The sequence below is a fragment of the Galeopterus variegatus genome, unplaced genomic scaffold (assembly GCF_000696425.1).
Source record: "Galeopterus variegatus unplaced genomic scaffold, G_variegatus-3.0.2 Scaffold1135, whole genome shotgun sequence".
NCBI classification, from domain to species: Eukaryota; Metazoa; Chordata; class Mammalia; order Dermoptera; family Cynocephalidae; genus Galeopterus; species Galeopterus variegatus.
The window spans coordinates 227846-254934 of record NW_007727246.1 but is presented as its reverse complement, the minus strand read 5'-3'; the positions used below and the strand labels follow the sequence as shown (position 1 = coordinate 254934).

Genomic DNA, 27089 nt, shown 5'->3' with positions numbered 1-27089 from the left:
CCCCTCCCCCCCCCAATCCCACCATAGAATATACTTGAGTAACATTTTTGGCAAATTTCACAAGCTAGCTACCCTGACAACTGATGAAGCAGTTTTATAGTAGTTAATGTGAATATCTATTGGGTTAATGAAACTTTGTGTAAAAGTAATATATAAAACAGAAGGCAAAAGTCCCTGTAATCCAAACCCCAGCCTTTATTCTTTCAGATTTTTCTTTTTCTATGTAGACTACCATGTCAGTGATATGTATTTTATTTTGGAAAATTACTGGCCAGATAGTAAATGCCTGTCATTTAGGGCCATCATTTACAATCTCTGTCCAGATCTTCTTCATTCTCTTTAAAAATTCATAGTGTGTGTGATACTATGGAAATACCATAATTTATTGCCTTATTCTTAATTGATGTACATTTAGGTTTTTTATTTTTTACTTTTGTAATTAATGCTGTAGTAAATATCCTTCATATCCATCTTTGCATCTTTTGAGTAATTTTGTAAGAAAGGTTCCTAGAAGTAGGATTACTAGACCAAAACCATATGCCTATTTCAAATTTTAACAGATATTATCAAACACCCCCTCAAAAATTTTACATTACACTCCCACCAGCTGTCTATGGAAGTGTGTATTTACCTATATGCCCAACACAAAGTATTATTAATCTTTTTAATCTTTAACAGTCTGATAGGTAAAAAATTGTTACAATTTATTGCAGTTTGTCTTTAATAATTCAGTGAGTTTGAGTATCAGTTATTGTCTGTTTGTATTTCTTTTGTGATTGGCTATTATGATTTGGCTCTTTTAAAATTAGGTTGGGCCTTATGATTTATAAGGACTTTTTTGTGTATTATAAATATTGTTTTTTATCATCTGTTTTGTAGATATTTTTTCCTATTTTGATGTTATTTCTGCTATATTTTGGTTATATGGTTCTTTTTATTTTTGTGTTTCTTAAAGTCTTAGAAAGTCTTTTCTCACTTCAAGATTATAAATCATCTACACATCTTTCCTTATTTCTTTGTTTTCTTTTTAATATTCTAACGTAATTTAATCCATCAGGAATTTCCTTTGGTATAAAGAGTGAGTGGGGGATTTGGATTTTAATTTTGTTCTATTTACTGAATAATTGGTGAACAGTTGAGGGGCAGTTATAAATCTATTTTTGGAGATGAACAGAATCCACCTACCTGATTGGAGATCTCTTGAGCAAGTCTGCCACCTGAGCAAGGACTTTGAGCATCTTCCCTCAGAGACCACAGCCTGTGACAGTCTTGCCTATTCATTTTTAACTGGTACCTCTACTACTCTATAATAATAATCCCCAAATCCACTCATTTAAGCTTAGGCTTTAGAATGATTTTGCAGCCACAGCTTATGGAAACCATGACTTATATAATATTCTTTGTTCTATTTCTTAGTTTTTGTTTTGTTTTTCCAATGACAGAAGTTATTTTATTTTCTACTCATAGGGCTATTCTTGAATTAGATACTTGAGTTGTATATAGTCAGTGCAGCATGGATCTGGTTTACCTGCTTCATGTGCTTTTTTAAAAATATTTTTAGTTTTACCAGCTTATGTCCTGTGACTATTGTTCTGTTTCTGATCTCCAGTATTTTAGCAAAACTGGAGTTTTTTGCAAATCTGCAGATAATGAGGGGATGATTTACCCTAACAGCTCTCTTCAGACCCAGTCGGCATTGGGTTTTAACCTAGGATTAACTAGGTTTGTATGTTTATGATACCTTTTATTCAGGGCCAGGCTTCTGAAGCTAGGATGTAGGAGAGAGCCTTAAGGATCTAAATTTCCTGAAATTGTATTCCAAATATTATATGTTCTGTGTTAAATGCTATTTATGTTCCTCCCTACTTCAACCCATCCCCCAAAGCATAACTGACACAGATAAAAGTGAACTCAGAAGCAAATAGCCTTATTTTGCAGGGTAGAGGTTCTTCCCCTGTAATGGCTCTGTAACAAATATTAAACAACAAAATGGAAATAATTTACAGTCTGTTATGAACCACTTTTTTTCATTTCTTACCTCCAGCATCCTTGATTAGTTGCTTTCATTAAATGCATCTATCTCAAGATCTTAACAGGATTTTTAATCCCCATTTTTATTTCTGCCCTTCTCCTGTTTGAGCCACTCATTGTTTTCAAGACTCTCCTCAATCACCCCTCTCTTTTGCCTTCTAAACCTGGTTATGAACTCCTATGATTGAGCACCTTTTAACTTTATCCAAATTTGATATTTACCTCATTTCAGTTTTTTTTCCAGTACTTCCTTCACATAAAAGTAGTCTTGATTTTAAATTATATATGCTGTCTTTTTCACCAGAAGGTCTGGCTAATTTAAAACTTAGGTGTATTATCTTTTCTTACCTCAAACCCTGAAGAATATAGGGTAGTTTCAGAAATCATCCTAAGCTTTTCTGTAGAGCTGGTGGCAGCTGCTTTCTCCTGACCTTTTCTCTGCTGGGGTGATGACCTTCCTGCACCTTCCTCATTGTTCTCATGTGGAAAGGCAAAATGATGTTAGACAACGTCAACAGTTTACTGTGTCTCTGGAGTGAATTAAATGAACCAACCAGTGTCCAAGAACATTTTTACTTGGCTAACTTACTGTATATTCTCCCTACTGTACAGAAGTCTTCTTGTGTTGAAGATTATTCAGAGGCAGGATGGCTATAGCTATTGGTCTTTGGGATGTCCTGCTGTAAAATGGGGAGTCATACCTACTTCACAGGGTAGTTTTGAATTTTAAAGAAGTTAACTTTGGTTAAGTCTCTAGCACAGTGCTTGGCACATAGTAGGGTGTGTTAATTTCTTTCCGTTCCCTGCAGGCCATTCACCTGCTCTTCCCTCTACGATTTTCCATAACACAGTTTTTACTTGGAACCAGCCTTCTGCCAAGAGTCTCAGTTTGGTTGTGTACTCCTACAACTACTATTTTTGGCTTGACTTCCCTCTCCAGCTCCCAGTGGTCCAGCCACACAGTCGCCTAATGTACCAGCTGGTTGATGTAAGTCTATCCATCCTCAGAGGAACCTGGTTACTTAACAGTAAGCTGTGTTTCTCTGAAAATGTAGCATCCTTGATAACTAATCCAGTTTTTTTCTTTCTTTATCATTGATGATGAATCATCTGTAATAATTTCCTTGTGTGATCCTCAAGATGGAACTAGAATTAGAGAATTTAATTTGTTGATACAGGTCTCCTAGTGAGTTTCTGAGTCCAGGACACATGACTCTGATCAGGTAAAATGCTGTGGAGACCCATGAGGTCAAAATTCTTTTCACTGCTCTGAGTGATATGAGACTTAATTATGTAAACTGTCAAGGATGATACATTTTCAAAGAAAAAAATAGTTGCTGGTAAGTAACTGGGATTTTTGAGTAATTTTCCTATAAGTTAATAAATAAGAATTCCCAGACTTGTTTTACCAGCAAATTCTTTTGCATTTTAATATTACTTCATAAATGAAAGAAATATGGTTATTAGTTAAGGTTAATAGTTAAAGAATGGGACGGGGTCCTAGCGATACTAAAAGATAATGAGGTGGGGGTTAGACTGTCAGTTTTCTGAATAGGTGCTCTCTTGGCTTTAAACAGAAATGGAAGTTGAAGTCTCCATTAAGGAAAATCAGCAAATGCAGTCTGTTCATTCCAGAAACATTTTTTGAGTGCCTACTTATTTTTAGACACTGTGCTGAATGTTTCAAATATGTTTCAAGATGGATGGTAAAAGCACACTTAGCCTCAGTTGCTTTTGCCCTCAGAGAGCTTACTTCCTGTCCCTTGGAGACTCTTGGAACTCAGAATTGAGATGATGAGGTATTGGGAGTATGACAAAAGTACAGGATTGGAAGTAGTACTTAGTGCTACAGCCTGTGCCTTCTTATTGTCTCTGTTTCTACAAGTTCTTTTTGATCACTGGAAAGATCAGCTGTCGTCATTCAGTATACTCAGGGCATTTTCTACATGGCCAAAGCGATAGATGAAGCAAAGCTTACACCTGTCTAGTAGTTGAAAAGAATATTCAACTGTTTAACATTATGTGTGACTTTGGACTTAGATGTTAAAACAGGTCAATTACTTGAGTTGGAGAGGCAACCTGCTCCCCTTTAAACTTAAAAGGTGACTCATCTTCAGAATTAAAGCCAGAGTTCATTTATCCCCACTATAGGTAAAACAAAAACCAAAAACTTTTTTTTTAAGAAATGAAAATCATTTTGTATTTAAAATCACTGGACTATATAATATTTAGTAATTATAACCAACCCTTTCCCCTAAATTTACCCCATTAAGTAGAAAGAAGTAAAGAAGACTTGGTGGTAATAGGAATAACAGGAAGTTGGAGGAAGAGATGCCCCTATAACATTGTCATATGTCTCTATTTTATATAGCAGATATTGCATGGCTGTAATTATTTTACCCTGTGAGCATCTCAAGGGTAAGAACTACGGCACAGTAATTAAGCTCTTGGGTGTTGCAGTTAGACTTAGGTTTTAATCCTGGTTTCATAATTTACTACTTTACTGACTAGGCAAATTATTTAACTTCTCTGTACCTCAGTCTCATTGGTGAAGCTGTGATGCTAAAACTACCTACATCATAAGGTTGCAATGAGGAATAATTAAGACAATGTATATAAGCACTTAGCACAGTGCCTGCAACATAGTACGTGCTCAATAAATGTTAACTTGCTATTATTACTGCCTTATGGATGGATGGATGAAGGATTGAATCTGAAGCCAAATAGCGGAAAAGGGAAAGATTGTGGATTCTGAAGTATTTAAAGTAAACTGTTCACACTTTCTTATTTACTTGAGTTATGAGCTTTCTAGTATTATCTTTATCTTTGCCTTTTCGGAAAGCAAATTAATGGATTAATCATTGTCACAGTTCTTCCTAACTACTCTATCCTTAGACCTTCACTTCCACTAAGGAAGGAATTATTTTTGTGCTGCAGTGACTGTGATGATTGTGAGATTATCCCACTGGCCTGATGTGATGCTAAGGGCCAGGTGTGGCCTGTGTGCCAAAGATTTCTACTCTGATTTCACTAGGCCTAATCCTGCTGTTTTTTTTAACACATCTTAAATAAAAATCAAACATTTAATACGTATATGTATATATATGATTTTTTGGTTTATTTTACTACTACAATTCTTTTTGCTCTGTTTTCATTGATGGTAGATTATGAATATATGTCCAGGGTGTTTTTGAGAAGGCTCTCGAGGCCTGATAATTGGGTAATAGTATTCTTTAAGAAAAGCTGGATTCCTAGACAGGATGGAAAGTGCTGTGGTTATTTGGGCATAGGTTTTTACCATATTTCATAGAATCAAAGATGCAAAGTTCTTAACATTTTAACATCTGAAACCAACAGGCATCTTAGAGTCATTGTGATAAGAAAGCATTATATCATAGTTTAAGTGGCAACATTTTTTCCTTAGTGATACAGAAGATAATGGTGTGCCTTGAAATTGATATCATTATAGATTGTATGAAATACGGTACTTCAAGGGTCTCTATGCATTTAAACATTTTAGAAATATGTTATTCTGGCAATAAAGTGTAGTGGGTAAGAGGAGGAACTCATGGGTCAGACTTTTGGGGTTTAAATTCTAGCCCTATCTATTGTATGACCTTGGGCAAGTTACCTTTCTTTACTGTAGTTTTCTCACCTGTATCATGGGGGCTAAGAATAATACCCATCTTACAATGTTGTAATGAGGACTAAATATGGTAAGATATGTAATGTATTTAAAATAGTGCCTAGCACATACAGGGTACTTACTATTAGCTATTATTATTATTAATTTAAAGATTACTTTTGCAGAATTGATTTGAATCCATTTTGTTGTGATTAAAACTCAAATCCATTACCCTTAACATTTGTATATTATCTGATAATATCAGCAAATGACACTTGGTTTTTTAAAAGGGAAGATAAAGATAAAGGCTAACCTAACAAGTTATCTTATTAAGTAAGATTTAAGTGACATATTTGGTATTCTGTGTGGTTGGGATATAAGAGAAATTAAGCATGAGCTGGGTAAATTATAGTGAAAGCATGGAGCAAAGGCTAACATAAATTGCTGAGGCCAACATAAATATAATTTTTGATTATTATTGATATTGGTAAGTATGGGGAAGGTTGGAGAGTTTTGAAAATTTGCAAAATCTACAGAATTTTTTCCACCCTAGGTAAAAAAGAGAAAAGATTCTTCTTTGGTTTTCATGAACTTTACTCGCCTAGGTAAAGAAACTTTCTTTTCAAAATTATTTAAGTAGGCAGCACTTCTTGACAATATGATGACTGTGGCTTAAGGTTGTCCTACACTTGAGTCAATTTTATCTTTTCTGTTTTAGTGTTCAGTGACCAGTGACTTGGATTTTCCAACACAAGTCATCCCACTGAAGACTCTGAATGCAGTTGCTTCAGTACCCATAATGTATTCTTGGTCTCCCCTACAGCAGAACTTTATGGTACGTACATAATGTATCTTCCTCAAAAAGCATAGATAATTTTCTTGTCAAGGTGAATCAAGATATAAGTTTAAAAAGCTATCAGAATGTTAGTACTTGGCGTGATTTTAAAAAATTGATTATTGTAGTTTTGTTTAAAGCCTTTGCAGTGCTGTTCTTTTCCTGTTTTCTCCAAAGGAAAAGTGTTAATCAAAAATCATACCTAGGATTAAAAACATTTAAGAAATGAAGCTTATAGTTCTTATCCTTGAAGAAGTCATATATAATCTCAGTCTGACTTTCAGTTTTCATTAATTGAGAACTCGTTCTTAAAACAATTTTAGGCAGCATGTAATTAAGTGATAATGTGCACTATGAAATATTCTCAGGTCTTATAAAGCACAGGCTTACGGGCCGGCCTGGTGGCGCACTGCTACAGTGCGCCGCTTGGGAGTGCGGCGGTGCTCCCACTGAGGGTTCGGATCCCACATACAGACCGGCCACTCACTGGCTGAGCGAGGTGCGGGCGCAACACCGAGGGTTGCGATCCCGTTGCCGGTCCTGGTCCGGTATGGGCGCGACACTGAGGGTTGCAATCTGTTGCCCGTCACAAAAAAAAGGAAAAAAAAAAAAAAGCATAGGCTTAAACATATTTCCACAGATAACACTGGCCCAATAGCTTTTATAATAAAGTGCTGGTATTTAATTCTTTATAGAAGTAGAGTGAAGGAGGGTGGAACAGAAGAGAAATTCAAGTATGTATTCTTGACTTGGATAGTTTTATTACTTGATATATAAAGTGGAGAGGCTAATAAAATGTTATGTTGATTAACCTGCTTTAGAGAATTGCTTACTATATTAAAAAAGATGATTCTAATGTTTTTAGTGACTTTTCTGTTATACTTTTTACAATGCAGGGTCAAAGGTAAACTTCAGCTACTCTTCTGCAATTGCATAAATTTGTGTATTAAAGGCTTTATTAAAAAACATTTACTTTGAGAACCATGAGAATCATATTGCAAGACCTTATGGGAGGTTTCATATTTTCACAGACTGAAATTCTGAGAGAGAGAGTGTTTAAAGTATTTATTGACAACTTTAAATGTTACGTCTCTTGGAATCATCGTGGGTTTTGCTGGTCACCAACCAAAGCAGATTAGGCAGACTTTATAATGGCTAGGATATATTTTGGGGAGCAAGGGTTATGTTGATAAAGTTGGGATGAGAAAATAGCCAAATGTCATTAGTTTTGGTTTATATCCAAAGAAATAAACTTGTAGTTTAAATGGGATTAGCCACAAGTGAGATGAGACGAAAACAGGACTCTAGTATGTACATAAGCTTAAATCTGAATAGATCAATACATTAAGATCAAATTTTCATTTAATACCCCATATTCTTCTTTTCTCCTAATTTCCCCTTGTTTGTCTAAGGTACTACTATTTTTATGAACTCTGCCAGTTATCCTAAATTTGTTACCTAGAGATCATTTGAATTTTTTTTCCTTTTCTTTATATTTTCTGCCTGGTACTGCTTGAGTCACCTGGGTATTTCTTGGCTTTTCCCAGTGCATTCTTCCCTGTTGATTATGATTACAGTTCTGGTCCTAGCCTATACCATCTCACGCTTTAAATAGCTGCCGTGTTCTCCCAGTCAGCCTTAGCCTTTTCATTCTTTTTATCAAAATAATCTTTCTAAAATTCTGTTTTTAGCTAATAACCCATTCAAAGGCCTTATAAGACATCGACCCATCCTCACTTTGAATTAGTCTCTAAACATGTAGTTCAGAATTGTCCAGTCTCCATCTACAATTACTATCATTTTTATTCTTTTTTTTTTTTTTTCCTTTTTTTTTGTCTTTTTTCGTGACCGGCAACGGATCGCAACCCTCAGTGTCGCGCCCGTACCGGGACCGGCCACGGGATCGCAACCCTCGGTGTTGCTCCCGCCCCTCGCTCAGCCAGTGAGCTGCCGGTCCGCATGCGGGATCCGAACCCTCGGTGGGAGCGCCACTGCGCTTCCCAAGCAGCGCACTATAGCAGTGCGCCACCGGGCCGGCCCAACTATCATTTTTATTCTTTATTGAAAATTCTCTTCCTCCCATGAATGTCAGCTTTCTGTCCCTTGTATTCTGTCTATCTATCTTTCTATCTATTTTTTTTTGTGGCTGGCTGTTACAGGAATTGAATCCTTGACCTTAGTGTTATAACACCACACTCTGATCAGCTCAGCTTACTGGCCAGCCATAAGTCCCTTGTATTCTTAAGTACTCCATTCTCTCTGAACTTTACTTTGATTAATTCTTCCTTGCGAAGCTGGCACCCTTTCTCTTCCCTATTGTCTTCCAAACCTTGACATAAACCCATCTGTCATCTTTTTATTAGCACTATCAACTTTGATACACATCTCATTCATCTAAATATTGAAATATTTTGTTATTGTAGAATGTTCTTATTTTATATATAAGCTTAAATCCTTTTGGCATAAATTTTAATGGACCACCAATTCTATTTTACATCCCTACAATTTTATTATATTGAATGTCTTAATAACTTGATCATCAAGTGAAGTTTAGAAATTTGATTTATTGTGGTAGTTTTTTGGTGTATAGATATTTATAGTTGATTTTGATAAACCATATTTCATCAGTTCTAAGACATGCCTCTCCCCCGACCCTGCTCACAATTTTAACATGTGAAATAGGAAGGTGTCTCAGGGAGGGAGGGGGGTTTGGGAGTGATTGGTCAGGTAAGGGGCATAAAGAATAATTATGATTTGTAATAATATGCTAATAAAAAAATAGGAAGGTATTTTAAAACTGATGATGTCTAACTGTAATCTGCAGTGTTTTTTCCTTTCTTAGAGGCACATAAAATAATGGTAAAGTTTAATGATTGATGGCATGTTAGATTAAGAAAAGTACAGTATTTATTTCTTAAAAAACTTTTTTCCTGTTAGCAGTTTTTCTCAGGTACAATTACTGGTGAGAGGGTATTTTATTCCTTGATAGCTCCTTTTAGGGTTTGTTGTTTGACTACTTTAAATCTGAAGAACTAGGTAAAGATATCTAGTTATGGGGGGAAAAATGTATTTTAGTTATCTCACATTGACTTTTTAAAAATATTTTGATACTTAGATAAGCCTGCTTTTAAAATATATTTTTTTACTTTTAGGTGGAAGATGAAACTGTTTTACATAACATTCCTTATATGGGTGATGAAGTTTTAGATCAGGATGGCACGTTCATTGAAGAACTAATAAAAAATTATGATGGAAAAGTACATGGTGATAGAGGTAAGCCACATGTTTATTCTCTTGGAAGAAAAGGTTAAAGAATTGACAGATACTTTGGTTTATTAAACCTAAGATATGAAATTTTTTTTTTTACTATTAAAGTTAAGTTTTGCACTAGACTGTGAAGGACTGGTCCAGGCTCACAAGCCAGAAATTTTCAATATTTTTCCTAACTATTTTTAAGTTGGGTAATCATGTTTGCCACCTGATAATTATCCATGGTTAGTTATAACATAAATCATAATGGTATTAACATGTAAATTAAATAGAAATGTTTGAGTGTATGTAGATTTTAAGATTCTTTAGTAGTAAAAATAATTAGGATTGAGGCTCTGCTTATGTGGCTCTAAAAGGCCTGACTGCTCAAAAATACTTTCCCTATTAGCTTCTCCGGTACCTGAAACTTGATCATTAGAATCCGGCTATAGTTTTTGTGTCCAGGAGGCCCTGTTAAAGTGTCTGAAAGGAGGGTAATATTTGTAATATCATCATTAGTGGAAAGCAGGGTCTGAAGTGAGCAGGTAAAGGACAGATGCATTGTTTGGGAGGAGGCTAAAGCCACAATTAGATCCCAGAGGATTAGGTTAGTACTGTGCACTGGAACCTTTAGGGGAGGGAGTGATTCAAGAGAATGTGACAGGTACTGAAGATAAGTTCTGCTTCCTAACTTTGCTGAAGGCAAGTCCTGAAAATGATCTTATCTCCCCCCTCATTTTAATAATAATGTTAGAGTGTTAATACAAAAAGCCTGCATAAACTTTTGTCATTACTACTTTCCCCTGTGTATTTATAACTTTCAACTTGCTGAATTTCAGAATGTGGGTTTATAAATGATGAAATCTTTGTGGAGTTGGTGAATGCTCTTGGTCAATACAACGATGATGACGATGATGACGACGGAGATGATCCTGATGAAAGAGAAGAAAAACAGAAAGATATGGAGGATCACCGAGATGGTATGTCTGATATGTCTGATTTTAGGTTTTTGTGTAGCCATTATAGCATTCTTTTAAAAACCATAGAGTAAAAGTAGAACTTAGTTCCTTCTTTTTTTTTTGTTTGTTTGTTAAAAATCACATCGATAGTGGCATGATCAAAATTAGAGTGGTATTTGCAACATTTCCTCCTCCACTTGAGTATCTTTTTCCTTTGGCTAGCGAAAGAACATCATCTTCTTGGGGGGCTTTTCACTGGGCAATCATTATAATTATTATAATACATAACATATCGATCATTCACTGTGTTCAGACTGTGTGCTAATTACTTCATATGCACCAGCTATCTTAATCTTTATAACAGCTCAGCAAAACTGATATTATTATCAGATCCATTTTATATTTGAGAGGATAGATTTAGAGAGACTAAGTAACTTATATGAGATGACTCTATTGGAAAGTAACAGAACCCAGAACCCTATGATCACCCAGGTCTAACTGACTTCTTACAGTAGTTATGGCTTACCAGAAAAATAGTTGGTCCTGAGATAGCTCATATTCAGGCAGCATAGAAGAACTTGGGGGGAAAACTGCCATTTCAGAGAACTGTAATTTTTTTTTTTAAATGAATAGGCGCTTTAGTGATCACCTAATTCAGCTTCTTTATTTTACAGAGAAGGAAACAGACTCAGATAATCAAGTGATCAGCCCCAGTCACAATACCCAGGTTTAGAACTAGGTTTTCGGTTTCCCAGTCCTCTTAAAACTTCTTATGTTTGAGTTTGAATTTTGCGTTTGACCTACAAGCATTCCACAGACAAGAAAAATATGTTAGAAGTCACTGAAACACAAAGTTGATGATTTCTTAGAAAATCAGCTTTGTTATGTAGTTGTGTGTAGAAAATGAAAGATTGAAAACTTGTTTACTTCCACTCTTTCTTTCCTCTCATCTTTTCTTGTTTAGATAAAGAAAGCCGCCCACCTCGGAAATTTCCTTCTGACAAAATTTTCGAAGCCATTTCCTCAATGTTTCCAGATAAAGGCACAGCAGAAGAACTAAAGGAAAAGTAAGATTTGTTCTTTTGAGGCAATCTTGCCTTATGTGGTATGTAGCTCACCATTTTGGTTTATTACAAATGGAACCTAATGTAGCTGATAAGCCACTCTGCTTATTTGTTTACAGCGTTTGCAAGGTACTTGAAGCAATATATATATATATATATGGTACTCTGCACTACAAAACATTTATATTGTAGATAGAATAAATATATAAGTACATTTATACACACACATAATTTACATAGTACACTTTGGAAGATTTCTTTGGATACTGGTAGAATTTTTAGTCCAGTTGATGTTTAATTAAAACTAGTATAATAATATCCTTTTCACTTATATATCTGAGTCATATCAATGAATTTTATTCTTGATATATCATATACCATATTTAATACGTTCTTTATCTAAATAAAGATTGTTGTAGGTTAGGTCTTTTCCTTTGTGTTTTATCTTGCCTTAAACACAAAGGAAAAGACCTAACCTACAACAATCTTTATTAGATAAAAAGAGTATGTTTTAGGCAAGATAAAAGCAAATGTAATACATGGAAACCTTTGAGAAACTTTATGTTCAGAAAAGTGATTTTTGTTTCATGTTTACATATATTTTTTTCTTGGTTAATGTCAGATATAAAGAACTCACTGAGCAGCAGCTCCCAGGCGCACTTCCTCCTGAATGTACCCCCAACATAGATGGACCAAATGCTAAATCTGTTCAGAGGGAGCAAAGCTTGCATTCATTTCATACGCTTTTCTGTAGGCGATGTTTTAAATATGACTGCTTCCTACATCGTAAGTGCAATTATTGTACGTTTTCATTTTCTATCTTTGTTGTGGAATTATGTCTTAAAGCAGCTTGGAATGTGCTGTCATTTATTACAACTAGTATTTATCATTTAATCTTGTAGTTAAAATTGGAAGATATCTTAAAATCCCAGTATTGTTATTTTTACTTTGTTGTGTAAGGATTGCTCTGAAATCTTTTGCATGCATTTAATTTGGATTACTGTTTCCCACTAATTTGGAATATAGGTCAGTGCTTTTTCCATAAATGCTAACAAAGGGATTGTTTTATAGTAAAACTATTATTATGAACTAGATGATAGCCCAGAGCAACATTGCTGATATTGATGAACAAATTCTGTTGAATAAGAAATTGACTAAAAAGACGTTTCTATAAGTTTTTTTTCTATTTAGTGTTAAATCTTTTTTTTTGCTCTGGGTAAGTTGCTTTTTAAAATATCTGCATTTGCATACAAGTAAAGTGTAAAATGTTTATAATGAAATGTAAGTATGGTAAATAAAATGATGCCATAGTGTTCAGGCTTTTTTCCCCCACAGGTTCAAGTTTACTTGATAAACTCTATTTAGATATTGCCAAGTGACCTTCATATGAGGACACACCAATTTAAAGGCCTATAAGTAAGAGTGCCTGGTTCCCCAGAGCCCTGCCAATAGAGTGTCATCAAACCAAATTTGATTTTTTAAATTGGTTTTATAAGTGAAAAATGGTTTTTGGTGGAGTTTTAATTTGCTCTTTTCTTCGAGTAAGGGTGAGGATCTTCCTATATGTAGAAGAGATTTGTATTTTATTTTCTGTGAACTATTTTTATTCTTTGGCTCATTGGTCTTTATTATATTCAGGAACTCTTTATATGGTCACAAAATTATTTTTTTTGAGATATGAGTTGCAGTTTTTCTCCAGGTTGTTTGGTAAAAGTACCATAAGCAAAGTTTTAAAAAATGTTAAAAATAGTTGAATTTATCAATTGGCTTTCCCTACTCCAAGATTATGAAGGGTTTCTCACTTTTTTTCCTGGTCTGTTTTAGGCTTCTTTTTTTTTTAACTTATTCAGTAAATCTGTGATACATTTGGAATTTATTCTGATGTGAACTATGGACCAAATTTCTCTTCACCTCCAAAGATACCTAGTTGTTTCAGTACCATTTATCGAAAAGTTCATCTTTCACTGCTTTGAACTACTTCCTTCATTGCCTATTACCATGTGTATTTGGTTCTGCCTTTGAACTGTCTGTCCATGAGGCTTTATTCAGAGATCTAGCTATTCTTGTTTTTCTATATAAATTTTAGAATCAGTTTGTCTAGTTTAAGAAAATCAAACAAATTAGTGGTACGTTTATTGGAATCCCATTAAATTTATAAATTACCTAAGAGAAAATTGACTTTAAATACAGGTGTTAAGTCTAACTAATGATATGGTCAAGTCTCTTTTTGTGTCCTCAGTAACCTCTCAAGTTTTCTTCATGTAGCTCTTGTATATTTTTAAAGATTATTTCTGTGTATTAAATTTGTTGTTATTGTTGGGCTTTTCACCATTATGTCTTATATATTTTGTGCCCTGCTACCTGACTGAATTGTCTTCATGTTTACAATAGTTTCTCAGCAGATTCTTTTGAGTTTTCTAGCTATGTAATTATACTATCTGTAGCTATTGATGGTTTTGTTTTCTTTCCAACTTGGATTTCTCTTTTCTTTTTTTTTTTTTTTGGGGGGGGACCGGTAAGGGGATCGCAACCCTTGGTGTGGTGTTGCCCACACCGTGCTCAGCCAGTGAGTGCACCGGCCATTCCTATATAGGATTCGAACCCGAGGCGGGAGTGTCGCTGCACCCCCCAGCGCTGCACTCTCCCAAGTGCGCCACGGGCTTGGCCCAGATTTCTCTTTTCTAAATGCTTTAGTTTGAATCTTCAGTAGTGTTAAAAATTAGTGGTGTTAGTAGATAGAGACAAATTTTCTGTCTTCTCTAGGTGAATTTTGGAAAATTATCCTTTACATCCAGGTTTTGAAATTTATTTGTTGATCTACATGTTGTTTAATGATTCCTTTAATTTCTGTGGGTTTTTTTCTTGTTTCTTATGTATTTCATTCACCTTTTTTGATCAGAGAACCAACTACTATGTTTTAGTATTATTAAACAGTTTTATTATTTTTTCTGTTTGAGTCTAATGTTTACGTTGTTTTCATGCTTTATTTTTGGGGGGATATACAAGGATGTGTCTCTAGAGCACTATTCCAACTTCTCTCTTAGGTCTTGTATTTGGTATTTTTACTATTTTAAGGAATTCCAGAATTTTTTATATTTTCTCTTTATCTCACTGTTTAAGGGAGAATTTCTAAATTTCCTGGTGAAAGGGCCCTTTTGGATACTATTTTTATTATTTCTGTGTTGGTAGCCTTACTAATGTTAGGCCTTATTATTTAGATGTTAGGGGTGTCTTTTTTTATTCAAGGATGATGTTTTGATAGTAGGGGATAGGTAATTCATCTAGGCCAGAAGCCTATTATCCCAGACAATGGAACTTTTCTATTAGAGGTGCTCAAATGTTCTAATGAACCTTGAAGGATCAATGGTTTTGGTCAGGGAATATCTAATCACACTTCTATTCCAGACAACTTTTAGACTACGATCCATTTTGTGAATTGGAGGCTGGTTGTTCTGCAAACTTGGAATCATGGCAATTTTTTATCAAAGCTTCAGCCTAAAATTGTCTGGTCTGTCTTTGGAACCATATGTTAGAGGAAGCAGTGCTAGCTACTGAATTGACTTTGTGTATAAAGGGGTAACACAACATTTCTTTTTTTTTTTTGTCCTTTTTGAGACTGGCCGCACAGCCAGTGAGCGCTGTGAGTGCACTGGTCATCCCTATATAGGGTCCGAACCTGCGAACCTAGCGCAGAGGAAGCAGTGCTAGCTACTGAATTGACTTTGTGTATAAAGGGGTAACACAACATTTCTTTTTTTTTTTGTCCTTTTTGAGACCGGCCGCACAGCCAGTGAGCGCACCGGTCATCCCTATATAGGATCCGAACCTGCGGTGGGAGCGCTGCAGCACTCCCAGCGCCGCACTCTCCCCAGTGCGCCACGGGCTCGGCCCGGTAACACAACATTTCTAATAGGAACTAATCGAGGAGGGAAGCCTGAAGAAAATGAAGCGTGGGAAAGTAAGCTTGTGTTGCCCGTATGTAGTTAAACAGGACCAAAAGTAGAACTTTTTTTTTTTTTGGTGGCTGGCCGGTATGGGGATCCAAACCCTTGACCTTGGTATTATAACACTGTGCAAAGATAGAGCTTTTAATGGAAAAAATGTTTTGATATGCTATTATCAGAATGTCCTACAGAGGAGTCCATTTTAAGTATGAAACCCAATTGTGTCAGTTTGTCCTTTTCGATATTATGTGAACATCTGTTCTGAATATTCTGCAATGTGTATTGATGTTGATTGTAGAAATTTTAGTGTAGTAAATGGTTGGAGTTTCAAACAGGTTATTCCGAAGTTTATAATTGATGATTAACATTTTAAAATATGTAATGGTGTGATAAGTTCAGACATACTTGAGTTCATATTTGCCATGTAATTAACGGATTGACTTAACCCCCTCTAAACCTGTTTTCCTCATGTATAAGATGGGGAAGATGAATCTAATACCTGGTAGATTTTTGTAAGGATTAAACGAGATATTGCCTATATGCCTCTTAGCATGTGCTTTAAACATAGGAGTATTTATTGTTAGCTGTTGTCACTACTCTTGCTGTTATTAATATCCTATGCTCTAATATTGACATTGCTTATTTTGTGAGGTACTCTTTATAAAAGTCTTACATCAGTGATAAATACAAAAGAATTTATATAATTCTAAGTATATTCAGCAAGAATTTATTCTTAACACCAAGTCTAATCAGAGCAGAGAAGATCAGTACTTTAAGCAGAAGTTAATGTAAAAAAACCTGAAATTTTCTACTGATCTGTGATCATTTATCACATGACAAGCTGAAGTGTTTAAGTGATGTATGCCACCAGTAGTGGTTACAAGTACTGATTAGAGAGGTACGAAGTTATTTTCTTCATGTTATGAACAGAGTACTGAATGAGAAACACATGGGCAAATTATTCTCTTTGTTCCTCTCTTTCCTAATTGTAATAGGTGATTGCTAAGGTTTGTTCCCACTCTATAATTCTGATTCCACAGTTCTGTATTTGAGGTGAAATTTATTTGGTGAACGTTACAAGATGCTAAGGGGCTACTCACTACTTTTCAGCCATTTTTTAGAGCTGCCAATGTAATCTCATATACAGGCATAGAGAACAGCTGGAATTATGTATTATAAGTCTTTTACCTTTGCTTGTAAACGTTTAAATAAGATTTCTCATCAAAATTTTATTGGTTTCTTTTGAAATTAAAAATAAAAGGCCCTCAGTATCCATGTTCTCTCCATTTTTGCAAAATTTAAAAAGCATCTTGCCTTAATTTCCCTTCTAATAATTTTTCTGATCGGGGAATTTTGTTATATAATCTTTTCCCCACATATTTAGTTTGAAATACATTTTAATAACTTAGTTTGAATACTAAGATGCCTGTTTGAAAGAATTATGTTCAATCTTCTGGAAATGTAAAATAGTCAAGATATTTCTGGAAGGGGAAATTCTTTATATAAGTGGTTTTCCCAAAGAATTGAAGTTTGACATTCCGCTGAGGAAAATCTAGTCATAAGAATAGTTTTTCTAGTTTTAGCTAAACGCAATGTGAAATTAAGAATGACACTTTAATTTTTTAAAGTAGCTTTTTACTATTAGTATGTTAGTTTTTGCTTTATAGCCTGATTTGTTCTTTTCTTAGACTATAATTGTGGCTTAAAGTGAGTATCTGTCTTCTAGTTCTGACTAAGAGCCATCTTCTAGTTCAGGACCAGCAGGGACTGCTTTCCTCATTTGTGCATATGTGCATGCTTGTGTGTGTACAGATACATACGTCTGTTCCTGTGTGTTTTCACTGAATGGGGACAAGATCAGTCTATAAATACAGTATATGCTTGGGCCGGCCCGTGGCTCACTCGGTAGAGTGTGGTGCTGATAACACCAAGGCCCCCGGTTTGGATTCCATATAGGGATGGCCAGTTAGCTCACTGGGTGAGCGTGGTGCTGACAACACCAAGTCAAGGGTTAAGATCCCCTTACCGGTCATCTTTAAAAAAAAAAAAAAAAAAAAGAAAGAAAGAAAAAAGTAAATAAATAAATAAATAAATACAGTATATGCTAGAGGAGGCATCCAAACAAAAACAAATTTTACTGAAAAAGTATAGCTGAATATGTGCTGCTAACTAGCTAATGAAGCTCATGTTTTAGATAGGTGTAATTCCTTCCTGCTCATGTGATTTTAACCTTCTTTATGCTGTCTTTATATTAGGGGTCCTCAAGTTGTCAAAATGTCATCTAGTACCACACTACTCTTATAGTAGTAGGCTCTTGTTCTGGAAGAAACTAGCTCACATACTTGAAACAATTTGAGGTTTTAATTTCTACTGTAAAATAATTTAATTTTATCCTTTTTTTTTCCTTCCTTCCCTCATCAGTCTATCTTTATTTCCCCTTAAGTTCTTTGGAACTTAAGTTTAAGTATGGCTTTTTACAAATATTTTTAAAATGATTTGTGAATATATCACTTGTTTTTATTCAAATTAAAATAATTTTCATCTTGTGTATTTCTGAATAAGCCATGTCAGCATTTGCTTTTGTACACAGGAAGCAAGCTTTCATGAGAAATTCTCTAAAAGTTTGTACTACTTTCATATACCAATATGCTATCATATCTGTTTTGTTTGATATGCTATCATATCTGTTATTATGGTATTGGGAATTTTACATTTCAAACACTTTATCTTTCTTTATTTTTAATTTTTTAAATTTATTTATTGAATCAAAATCAATTATACATATTTTGGGGGTTGAACATTGAGATATGTTGATTAAATCAATATTACTAGCATATATATTGGTACAAATCATAATTATTCTTTATGCCCCTTGTCCAGTCTCTCCCCTTCCCTACTTCCTCCCCCACCCCCCTCTAATTGTCCTAGATTTCTTCTCTCCTTCTGAAAGAATAATGGTTTCTCTGTTAACTTGTTACCTAGATGATCTGTCCAATGCTGAGAGATGTGATCGGGTCCCCTAATATTATCATAGAGCAGATGCTTCTTCTGTCACTCTAAAATAGGTTTTGTGGAAAGAGACATCATCTTCTCTTTGTCTCTGCTGGTGACTCTCCTTGTGTCAATGCACTCCAGTGGCTGGCGGACCATCTGCGTGGTGGTTGTGGTGTCTAGCCGCTTTTGCAGCAGCCATAGTTATTGTGGTGGGCCATTCACGTGGAGGTGCTGTTTTTGGCATGCTCATTGGCACTGGTGGTATGCCTGGTTGTGGGGTGTGTTTGGTCCCCTTCCCCATGCCTCAGGTCCCCGGGCAGGGCCTGAGGCCCTGGCGTGGTGTGCCTGGTTGTGGGGAGAGTTCCCCTTCTCCATGCCCCAGGTCTCTGGGCGGGCCCCAAGGTGCTGGCGCCTTGTGCCTGGTGTGGGAGGAGGGTCCAGTCCCTGGCTCTATACCTCTGGTCACTGGGCGGGACCTGAGGCACTGGCTTGGTGTACCTCGTTGTGGGAGAGAGGGCCAGTCCCCTTCTGCATGCCTCTGGGCCAGGTGGACCCTGAGGTGCTGGCACCGTGTCCCTGGTTGTGGGAGAGAGGGCCAGTCCCCTTCTCCTTGCCTCGGGTCCCTGGGTGGGCCCTGAGGTACTGGTATGGTGTGCTTTGTTGTGGGAGGAGGGTCCGGTTCCTGGCTCCATGCCTTGGGTCATTGGGTAGGACCCAAGGTGCTGGCTCGGTGTGCCTGGTTGTGGGAGAGAAGTCCATTCCACTTCTCCTTGCCTCGGGTTGCTGGGCAGGCCCCAAGGTGCTGGCGTGGTGTGCCTGGTTGTGGGAGAGAGGTCCATTCCACTTCTCCTTGCCTCGGGTTGCTGGGCAGGCCCCAAGGTGCTGGCGTGGTGTGCCTGGTTGTGGGAGGGGGGTCCAGTCCCCTTCTCCATGTCTTGGGTCCCTGGGCGGGCCCTGAAGCTCTGGCGTGGTGTGCCTGGTTGTGGGAGAGAGGTCCATTCCACTTCTCCTTGCCTCGGGTCCCCGAGCCAGCCCCAAGGTGCTGGTGTCACTTTATCTTTCTAAAACCTGTATTATCTAATCGTATTTTTCCATAGAAAGGCACTATGAACCAAGCTCTCCCTAGGTTCTTGAATTGGGGATGATTCAGAGGAACCGAATGTTAGCAACCTGGGGCTGTCCTCTGTATCTTTAAAAATAAGTTTTAACAAGTGGTATCTCATTCTACTCCTCATTTGACAAGTTGATTGTTGACCTTTCTTTAGAAATCAAGAAATTGTAGATTTCAGAATTCTTTTGGTAAAAATAGGAAATCTGATTTTATTGTAAAGGAAATATCGTCTGCTTATATGGAGATATTAAAGACTTAGTTTAAATAAATGTTTATAATTATAGTTTATGTGCATCAGTTATACTTGCAAGGAGAAAAATGAGAAATCATTAATCATTCCAGAATTTACTGTGTTTCCTCCCTGCATTAAGGGTTGGAGGAAGGTGGAGAATACATTGTGATAGGTTAGTAAGAGTGTGAAGGGAAGTTGTATAAAGTAATGTAAACCACATATTAGCAAGATTATAATCTATTAATTGACTTTTCCAGTGGAACTGGGAGAGTGAAAAAGTAAATATTTTATAGTTGCATTTGGATACTTTATGTTTAATTTATTTTGCAGCTTTTCATGCAACACCCAACACGTATAAGCGGAAGAACACAGAAACAGCTCTAGACAACAAACCTTGTGGCCCACAGTGTTACCAGCATTTGGTAAGATTTAGTGCCTTATTACCCCAGAGGGTATTTGAGAAACCTTGATTTTGAACTTTGGTGGAGGTAATAAAGTCAGCATTAACATTGTCTGTACATACTTTTATTGGCCATATAATAGGCAGTTTTCTCACCCATGTTGTTTCTTTCATAGGTCATGTACTGCACGTTATAGTCCTTCGTTAATCTTGTATTATTCTTTGTTTATCTGTGTTATCTCTTCAGCAACATTTCAAGGTCTTTAGGATCAAGGACTCTTATACCTTCCACAAAGTTTATGAGTGTGTGTAGCATAGATGGCCTACTTAGAAGCCAGAAACTCAATAATCGTGTTGTAGTTCCTAAGCCTTTCTCATAGCCATATTCTTTCTATGAGTTGTAGTTTGAGCTATATTATAGATCCCACAGATTTTTTTTTTTTTAAGTGATGGAGAAAAGGTAAGGGATTAGGAAAATATGAGGTAGAAAAGTTGTTTTTTACGGGTACTATCTTATTTTTACCATTTCCCCTCTTTGAACCAAGCCACTCCTACCTAGGAACTAAATGGGTATATATTGCCTGTTGGATTTTGGACAGAAGATTCATTGAATGGCACCTGCAGAAGGTATCCTATTTTTAAGCAATTTGGTTTTTGTAGAATGAAGTATAAAACTGTTGGCTGCTCTCAAACTTCTCCCTTCTTATTTCCACTTAAAAATGGAATTCTTGAGTACTGTTTTATAATGTTCTTTATAAAGCAGAATTTTATTTGGCTCATCTAAAATGTTTCTGTGGTCTCTCTATAAGCCATGCTCTTACCATTGTTTTATACTTTGTGAGACTGGATTATTGTACTATGTAATGCAAAATGTAACCCTTAACAGTTTTGTTCCTGAAGTTCCTTTCATGTCTTCCTGTGGCTATGTATCCCTCACAGGAAAAAAAAAAATTGGATATTTTAATAGTAAGACAGAAGTGACAAAGTCAAGCATGTTTATGTTTTATATTTTCTTGTATACTTGAAATATTATCATAAAAAGGCAGCATTATCTTAAAATCCTGAAAGAGGAAGTCTGACTCAATGCACATTAGGTATGATTCTTTTTGTAAAGATTCACTTTTAAATAGACTCTCTATAGAGAGAACTACATTTATTATAGAAAGTATATTTTATATTTTAACTTATAGTCAGTTAATATATTTCACAAACTCAATATATGGACTGTCTTGCTTGATTTTGTGCCACTCTAGCAATATAATATATAGAACCCATATTTATCTTCGACATTTTCAAACCATTAAAAGTAGATTTTAAAAAAGGGTATTTAGATATGCAAATGATTATTTGTGATATATGGATATTATGATAAATTTCTTGACTAACTTGCCTTATGCAATCCTTTTGTTTTTCTCTTCCGCTAAAATGAATTTTAGGACTTTACCCTAAAGTCTACATTTTTCATTTTGTAGGAGGGAGCAAAGGAGTTTGCAGCTGCCCTTACCGCTGAGCGGATAAAGACCCCACCAAAGCGCCCAGGAGGGCGCAGAAGAGGACGGCTTCCCAATAACAGTAGTAGACCCAGCACTCCAACCATTAATGTGCTGGAGTCAAAGGATACAGACAGTGATAGGGAAGCAGGGACCGAAACAGGGGGTGAGAACAATGATAAAGAAGAAGAAGAGAAAAAAGATGAAACTTCCAGCTCCTCTGGTAAGACACATCTAATTACTGTTCTTTGAGAGTTGCATATTGTGAAGATTAAGGATGTGTGACTCATTGAATAATTTTTGTAATTGGTTAGTTTTCAGTATAATGACAAATCTAAGACCATTTCTCTCAAGGATGTGCAGCTGAACTGGCACTGCCCCCACCCTAGCCTGGGTTTTTGGGTGATGGTCTGGTGTGTTCTCACTCTTTGTGCTGTTTTCCTTTCTCCGTGTTTCTCATACGGGGCATAATGAAGGTCAGCTCATTTGGTTTAATAATCTTGATCTTCTATGAATAATTTTGGTTAGAGAGAAAACTACTGATGAGCTAGTATTTTACTTATTGGGTTTTAGTTGTCCTTTCAGCCCTGTGAATTATACCAGGAATAATAATAGTCTAACCCCATTTGTGTTCATTTTAGAAGGTTATATTTGGGCCAACCCCGTGGCTCACTCGGGAGAGTGTGGCGCTGGGAGCACAGCAGCGCTCCTGCCGCAGGTTCAGATCCTATATAGGGATGGCCAGTGCACTCACTGGCTGAGTGCGGTGCAGTCGACACCAAGCCAAGGGTTGCGATCCCCTTACTGGTCACAAAAAAGAAAAAAAAAAAAAAAGAAGGTTATATTAAAGGGATCTCAATGTCATGGTTGCCATGGGGGAGAATCTTATTAATGGTTCTTCTAGCCTTAGTTTATTCTAAAATATGATTAACTTCCAGCTTTTCTTAAGCACACCCTGAATTTTATTAAATACGGTTTCCAATCATCATTTCTTGACTGGTACTTACATTTGGTTTTGTAGAAGCAAATTCTCGCTGTCAAACACCAATAAAGATGAAACCAAATATTGAACCTCCTGAGAATGTGGAATGGAGCGGTGCTGAAGCCTCAATGTTTAGAGTCCTCATTGGCACTTATTATGACAATTTCTGTGCCATTGCTAGGTTAATTGGGACCAAAACATGTAGACAGGTAAGCATATCCAATAAAAATATTGTTAAAAGAGCTTCGAATATAGGGATAAATATGTACTTATTGTCTAAACATAACAAAGTTCTTGGTTATTATTAAGCTGTTTATCTTGTGAGAAGAATTAAATTTCTTTATTTTCCCCAAGAGGGAACTTGAATAGAAATTATTCTTTATTTGTGTTATAGAATTTCCCCACTTTAGATATTTCAGATTAGGTAGCAGTGGATTTAAAAGCTGGTAAGAATTTAAACTTAGCACCAGTACTCTTGACCAGAATATAATTGCAGCTACTGTCCCCTATGTGAGGGCAGGGGCAATGATTTCTACTGTATCCCCAGCACCTAGCAGTGTCACAGATGAGACAAAGTTGTTTTTCTGGTTTGAATGTGTATAAGAATGGTTTGCTTACACAAGATTGTCCTCATGGCTCTATTACTGTGTCTCTTGTCAGGTGTATGAGTTTAGAGTCAAAGAATCTAGTATCATAGCTCCAGCTCCTGCCGAAGATGTTGATACTCCTCCAAGAAAAAAGAAAAGGAAACACCGGTAAGTCCACTGTAAAGTCACTTAGAGAAGTCAACATAGACAGACACTGGGGGCAAGGTACTTCCTAAGGGCGTGGTTGGTTTCCACTTGGTCTATTTAAAAAACAACAACAAAAAAATCACTAAAAACAGAGCAGTGGAATCTTGTTTCCACTGGCAATTGCTAGTATTTTTCTATAAGAATATAGCAGCCTTCAGTAAATTTAGCATGTGAAGTATTATAAAAATTACAGTTACCATAGTGTATTTTGGTTAAGAAAAACATGTATCTATTAGTAAAGGCTACATAAACAATAACTTTAACATTTGGTATGAAATATTCCAAAATTTGTTCCTCTAGGCCTGTTTTTAGAAGTGTCTTTTATTCTAAGAGCCTGAATTTTCTAAGTGTGTGGCATTGCATTCTGGTATTTTTAAAAATTTATTTACTGGCCAGTACAGGGATCCAAACTCTTGACCTTAGTGTTACAAGGTGGCGCTCTAACCAGCTGAGCTAACCAGCCAGCCTGCATGTAAGCCTATTTGAATGTTATTTTCACTAAGACTTGTGAATGAGTGATGAAGTGTAGTGAATGTTTTCAGGTTGATTTGATTTGTAAATGTAGAACCAGAAAATCATGAATAGACTATCTGCTTTAATCTCCCCCTGCCCCAACCCCGCTTTTCTAAACCAAGCCTAGTTGGGTGGGTAAGGGAACAGTTTAGAGGATGCCTCTGAAATTGTGCACAGGCTCATGTTATGTTTTGCTACATTTAAAAAATAAATGTAGGGTCAACCTAATTCAGAACATAGAAATTTAGAAGTTTTTCCCACAGGAGTTGAGGCTTTAAGTAATGCATCTGAATTTGTGGTTGAATTACTTCTGATCACGTAGCTCAATTGGATGGTTAATGATGCCTGAAATTAGAGGAAGTATCTGTGTCAGTATAATCCACAGCAGAAGAAATCGACAGGTAGACACACCTGCTGCTGCATGAGCCGTGGGCAAGTGCAGGCAGCAAAGCCACTGCTGGGCTTCCCAGCACCCCTTGGGCAGCCTGGATGATTATGCTGTTTTTCAAGGGCTCTGAACTGATGGCAGCTAAAAGCCAGGTAGTACACGACTCTTCTTTCATAGTTACTTGGCTTTAAAGCACTGCTATAGTAACATTACAGATAGATCTCTTTGAGCAGCTCTCGGTTGGATTTGTAGCTGTGACTGTGCTCCCTGGCTTCATGCAGAAGTTATGTGTTTTATTTTCTTTCTGTTTTTGCAGGTTGTGGGCTGCACACTGCAGAAAGATACAACTGAAAAAGGGTTAGCATCTTTCAATTCCGTTATTAGCTTAAAAATGTCCACTTTGTTCTCATTTGTTTTAGAAAAGTAAATGATTTAGAGTCTGAGTTATTCTGATATAATTGACTTCTGTACATTAAACCAATTTAAATGGAGGATGTCTGTTGATGAGTCTCCATTCTTTTCTCTTCTGTAAAGTAGAAGTTGATGGATGGAGTGAGTCTGAGAGTTGGTTAAAGAAGTGCTCTGGGAATGGGGCTGAGATGTGGTGCCAGTGCTCACAGCACTCGGGTGGGAGGTTGTTTTGTCGTCATTTTGTAAACAGAATGTATGAAGGAAACCCAGCTAAGTTCCAAAGGCATCAGGGAAGAATGTACTCTTGTTGATTGTGTGTGATCATTTCCCATCTCCCAAATTCATTGGCCTGTGTGCTATTATCTTTATTCAGACGGCTCCTCTAACCATGTTTACAACTATCAACCCTGTGATCATCCACGGCAGCCTTGTGACAGTTCGTGCCCTTGTGTGATAGCACAGAATTTTTGTGAAAAGTTTTGTCAGTGTAGTTCAGAGTGTAAGTATTTGTTGCTTTGATGCAATTGCATGAGAACTAAATAGGTCTTTGGTCAGCAATTTGAGATGGTAATTTAAATGAAAACATGAGAGTTTTTCCTTTTTTCCTTTAGCAAGTACATTTACTATGGAAGTATTTATCGAGCCCCATAACTGGCGCTGTGCTTGTGTCCAAGTTAGGCAAATTGTATTACCGGGAACTTGAGTTTTCTCTTTCTTCTTCTTTGATCACTTAACTTAAGTCATAGTCAGTTTGGCACAGAAGTTAAGGGGAATCTAGAAGTAGCTACCCAAATAATTTCTGGGTACCAGAAATTGTCAGAGTTAGGAGGTTGTTAGTCTTCAGAAGAAAGGAATGTAGCATAAGGTTAATGGATTCTTAAAATTGTTTCGTGAAGCTGCACATAAAGCTGGATACTAAGTTTAGAACTATGGGCTATTAGAATGCTGAAGGACTGTAGATATTAATTATTTAGTCCAAACCCTCCCTTTGCACCTATTTTATAGATCATAGAACTTTACATATACCATTTAATAAATAACGGAAAAACAACTCTGTGTTGATCTTTGTCAGTACTAACAGCTTTAGCTGTTACTTAATTTCCTCATCTATACTATGGGATAATAAGTGCTCAGGAGGGTTAACTGAGTCAGTAAGATGCTTGCACAATACTTGCTACTTACGATTATGCAAGCTTTGGCATATAATTACGATTGCGATAGTGATGGAGATGATGATGATGAACTTATCTCTAAAGGTCAGAACCGCTTTCCTGGATGCCGCTGCAAAGCTCAGTGCAACACCAAGCAGTGCCCGTGCTATCTGGCTGTCCGAGAGTGTGACCCTGACCTCTGTCTTACTTGTGGAGCTGCTGACCATTGGGACAGTAAAAATGTGTCCTGCAAGAACTGTAGTATCCAGCGGGGCTCCAAAAAGGTAGGTAGTCACCCCTGGAAGATTAGGTAAATGTCAGGATAGTTAAAGAGACCTTGAGTGGTACAGCTGAGGAGAGAGAAAATGGTTGATATTTTCCTTGGGTAATGCACCTTTGGGCAATCTCTGACATTTTCTGCACACCTTATACTAGTGGTAAGATAAACCAATAAATTCTGAGAAGTAGCCACTGATGGTATCAGATTTGGAATAAGAGCTGTTTTTTTAGTTAATTAATATGACTTGAATTTCTTAAACTTGGTAATAGAACTAGAAGTTTATCTAAATTCCTTAATGCAAATAAATAGTGATTTCTATTAGAATATAGAGACCCATTCTTATCAAATAATATTTCTAGGTTTCTTTCTCTGCAGAGTAAAAGATGAAATATCCCATGGCAAGTTTTTGTAAACTTAGTTCCTATTTCTTTAACAACCTTGAAAACATCCCAGCCAGGAGTTACATATTTGAAACCTGGGACCTGCTTGAAGATGATTTTACGTGTAGCAGCCAGGAAGTAATAATTGAGCAAAAGGAAGTAATAATTGAGCAAAAGGAACTTTAACAACACGTAATGGGGAAATTCAGTATTTTATTTTTTTAGGGTAGATGATGGGTTCTTTTTTCAATTAATC

The 27089-nt window shown here is 36.4% G+C and overlaps 1 protein-coding gene across 7 annotated transcripts in view; it reads left to right on the top strand.

Moving 5' to 3' along the window:
• Positions 1–27089, top strand: part of EZH2 (enhancer of zeste 2 polycomb repressive complex 2 subunit) — a 40035-nt gene that overhangs the window by 5491 nt on the left and 7455 nt on the right. For 2 of the 7 annotated variants that reach the window (XM_008575102.1, XM_008575103.1), the window contains exons 2-13: positions 6375–6491; positions 9644–9764; positions 10580–10720; positions 11664–11766; positions 12386–12564; positions 20375–20466; positions 21917–22157; positions 22956–23125; positions 23577–23671; positions 24928–24968; positions 25396–25521; positions 26279–26457. In XM_008575102.1, the coding sequence (XP_008573324.1) occupies positions 6375–6491; positions 9644–9764; positions 10580–10720; positions 11664–11766; positions 12386–12564; positions 20375–20466; positions 21917–22157; positions 22956–23125; positions 23577–23671; positions 24928–24968; positions 25396–25521; positions 26279–26457 (1605 nt within the window). Of the gene's footprint in view, positions 1–2840; positions 3020–6374; positions 6492–9643; positions 9765–10579; positions 10721–11663; positions 11767–12385; positions 12565–20374; positions 20467–21916; positions 22158–22955; positions 23126–23576; positions 23672–24927; positions 24969–25395; positions 25522–26278; positions 26458–27089 lie in introns of all 7 variants that reach the window. The other 5 variants (XM_008575105.1, XM_008575104.1, XM_008575100.1 and 2 more) reach the window with 4 other exon arrangements.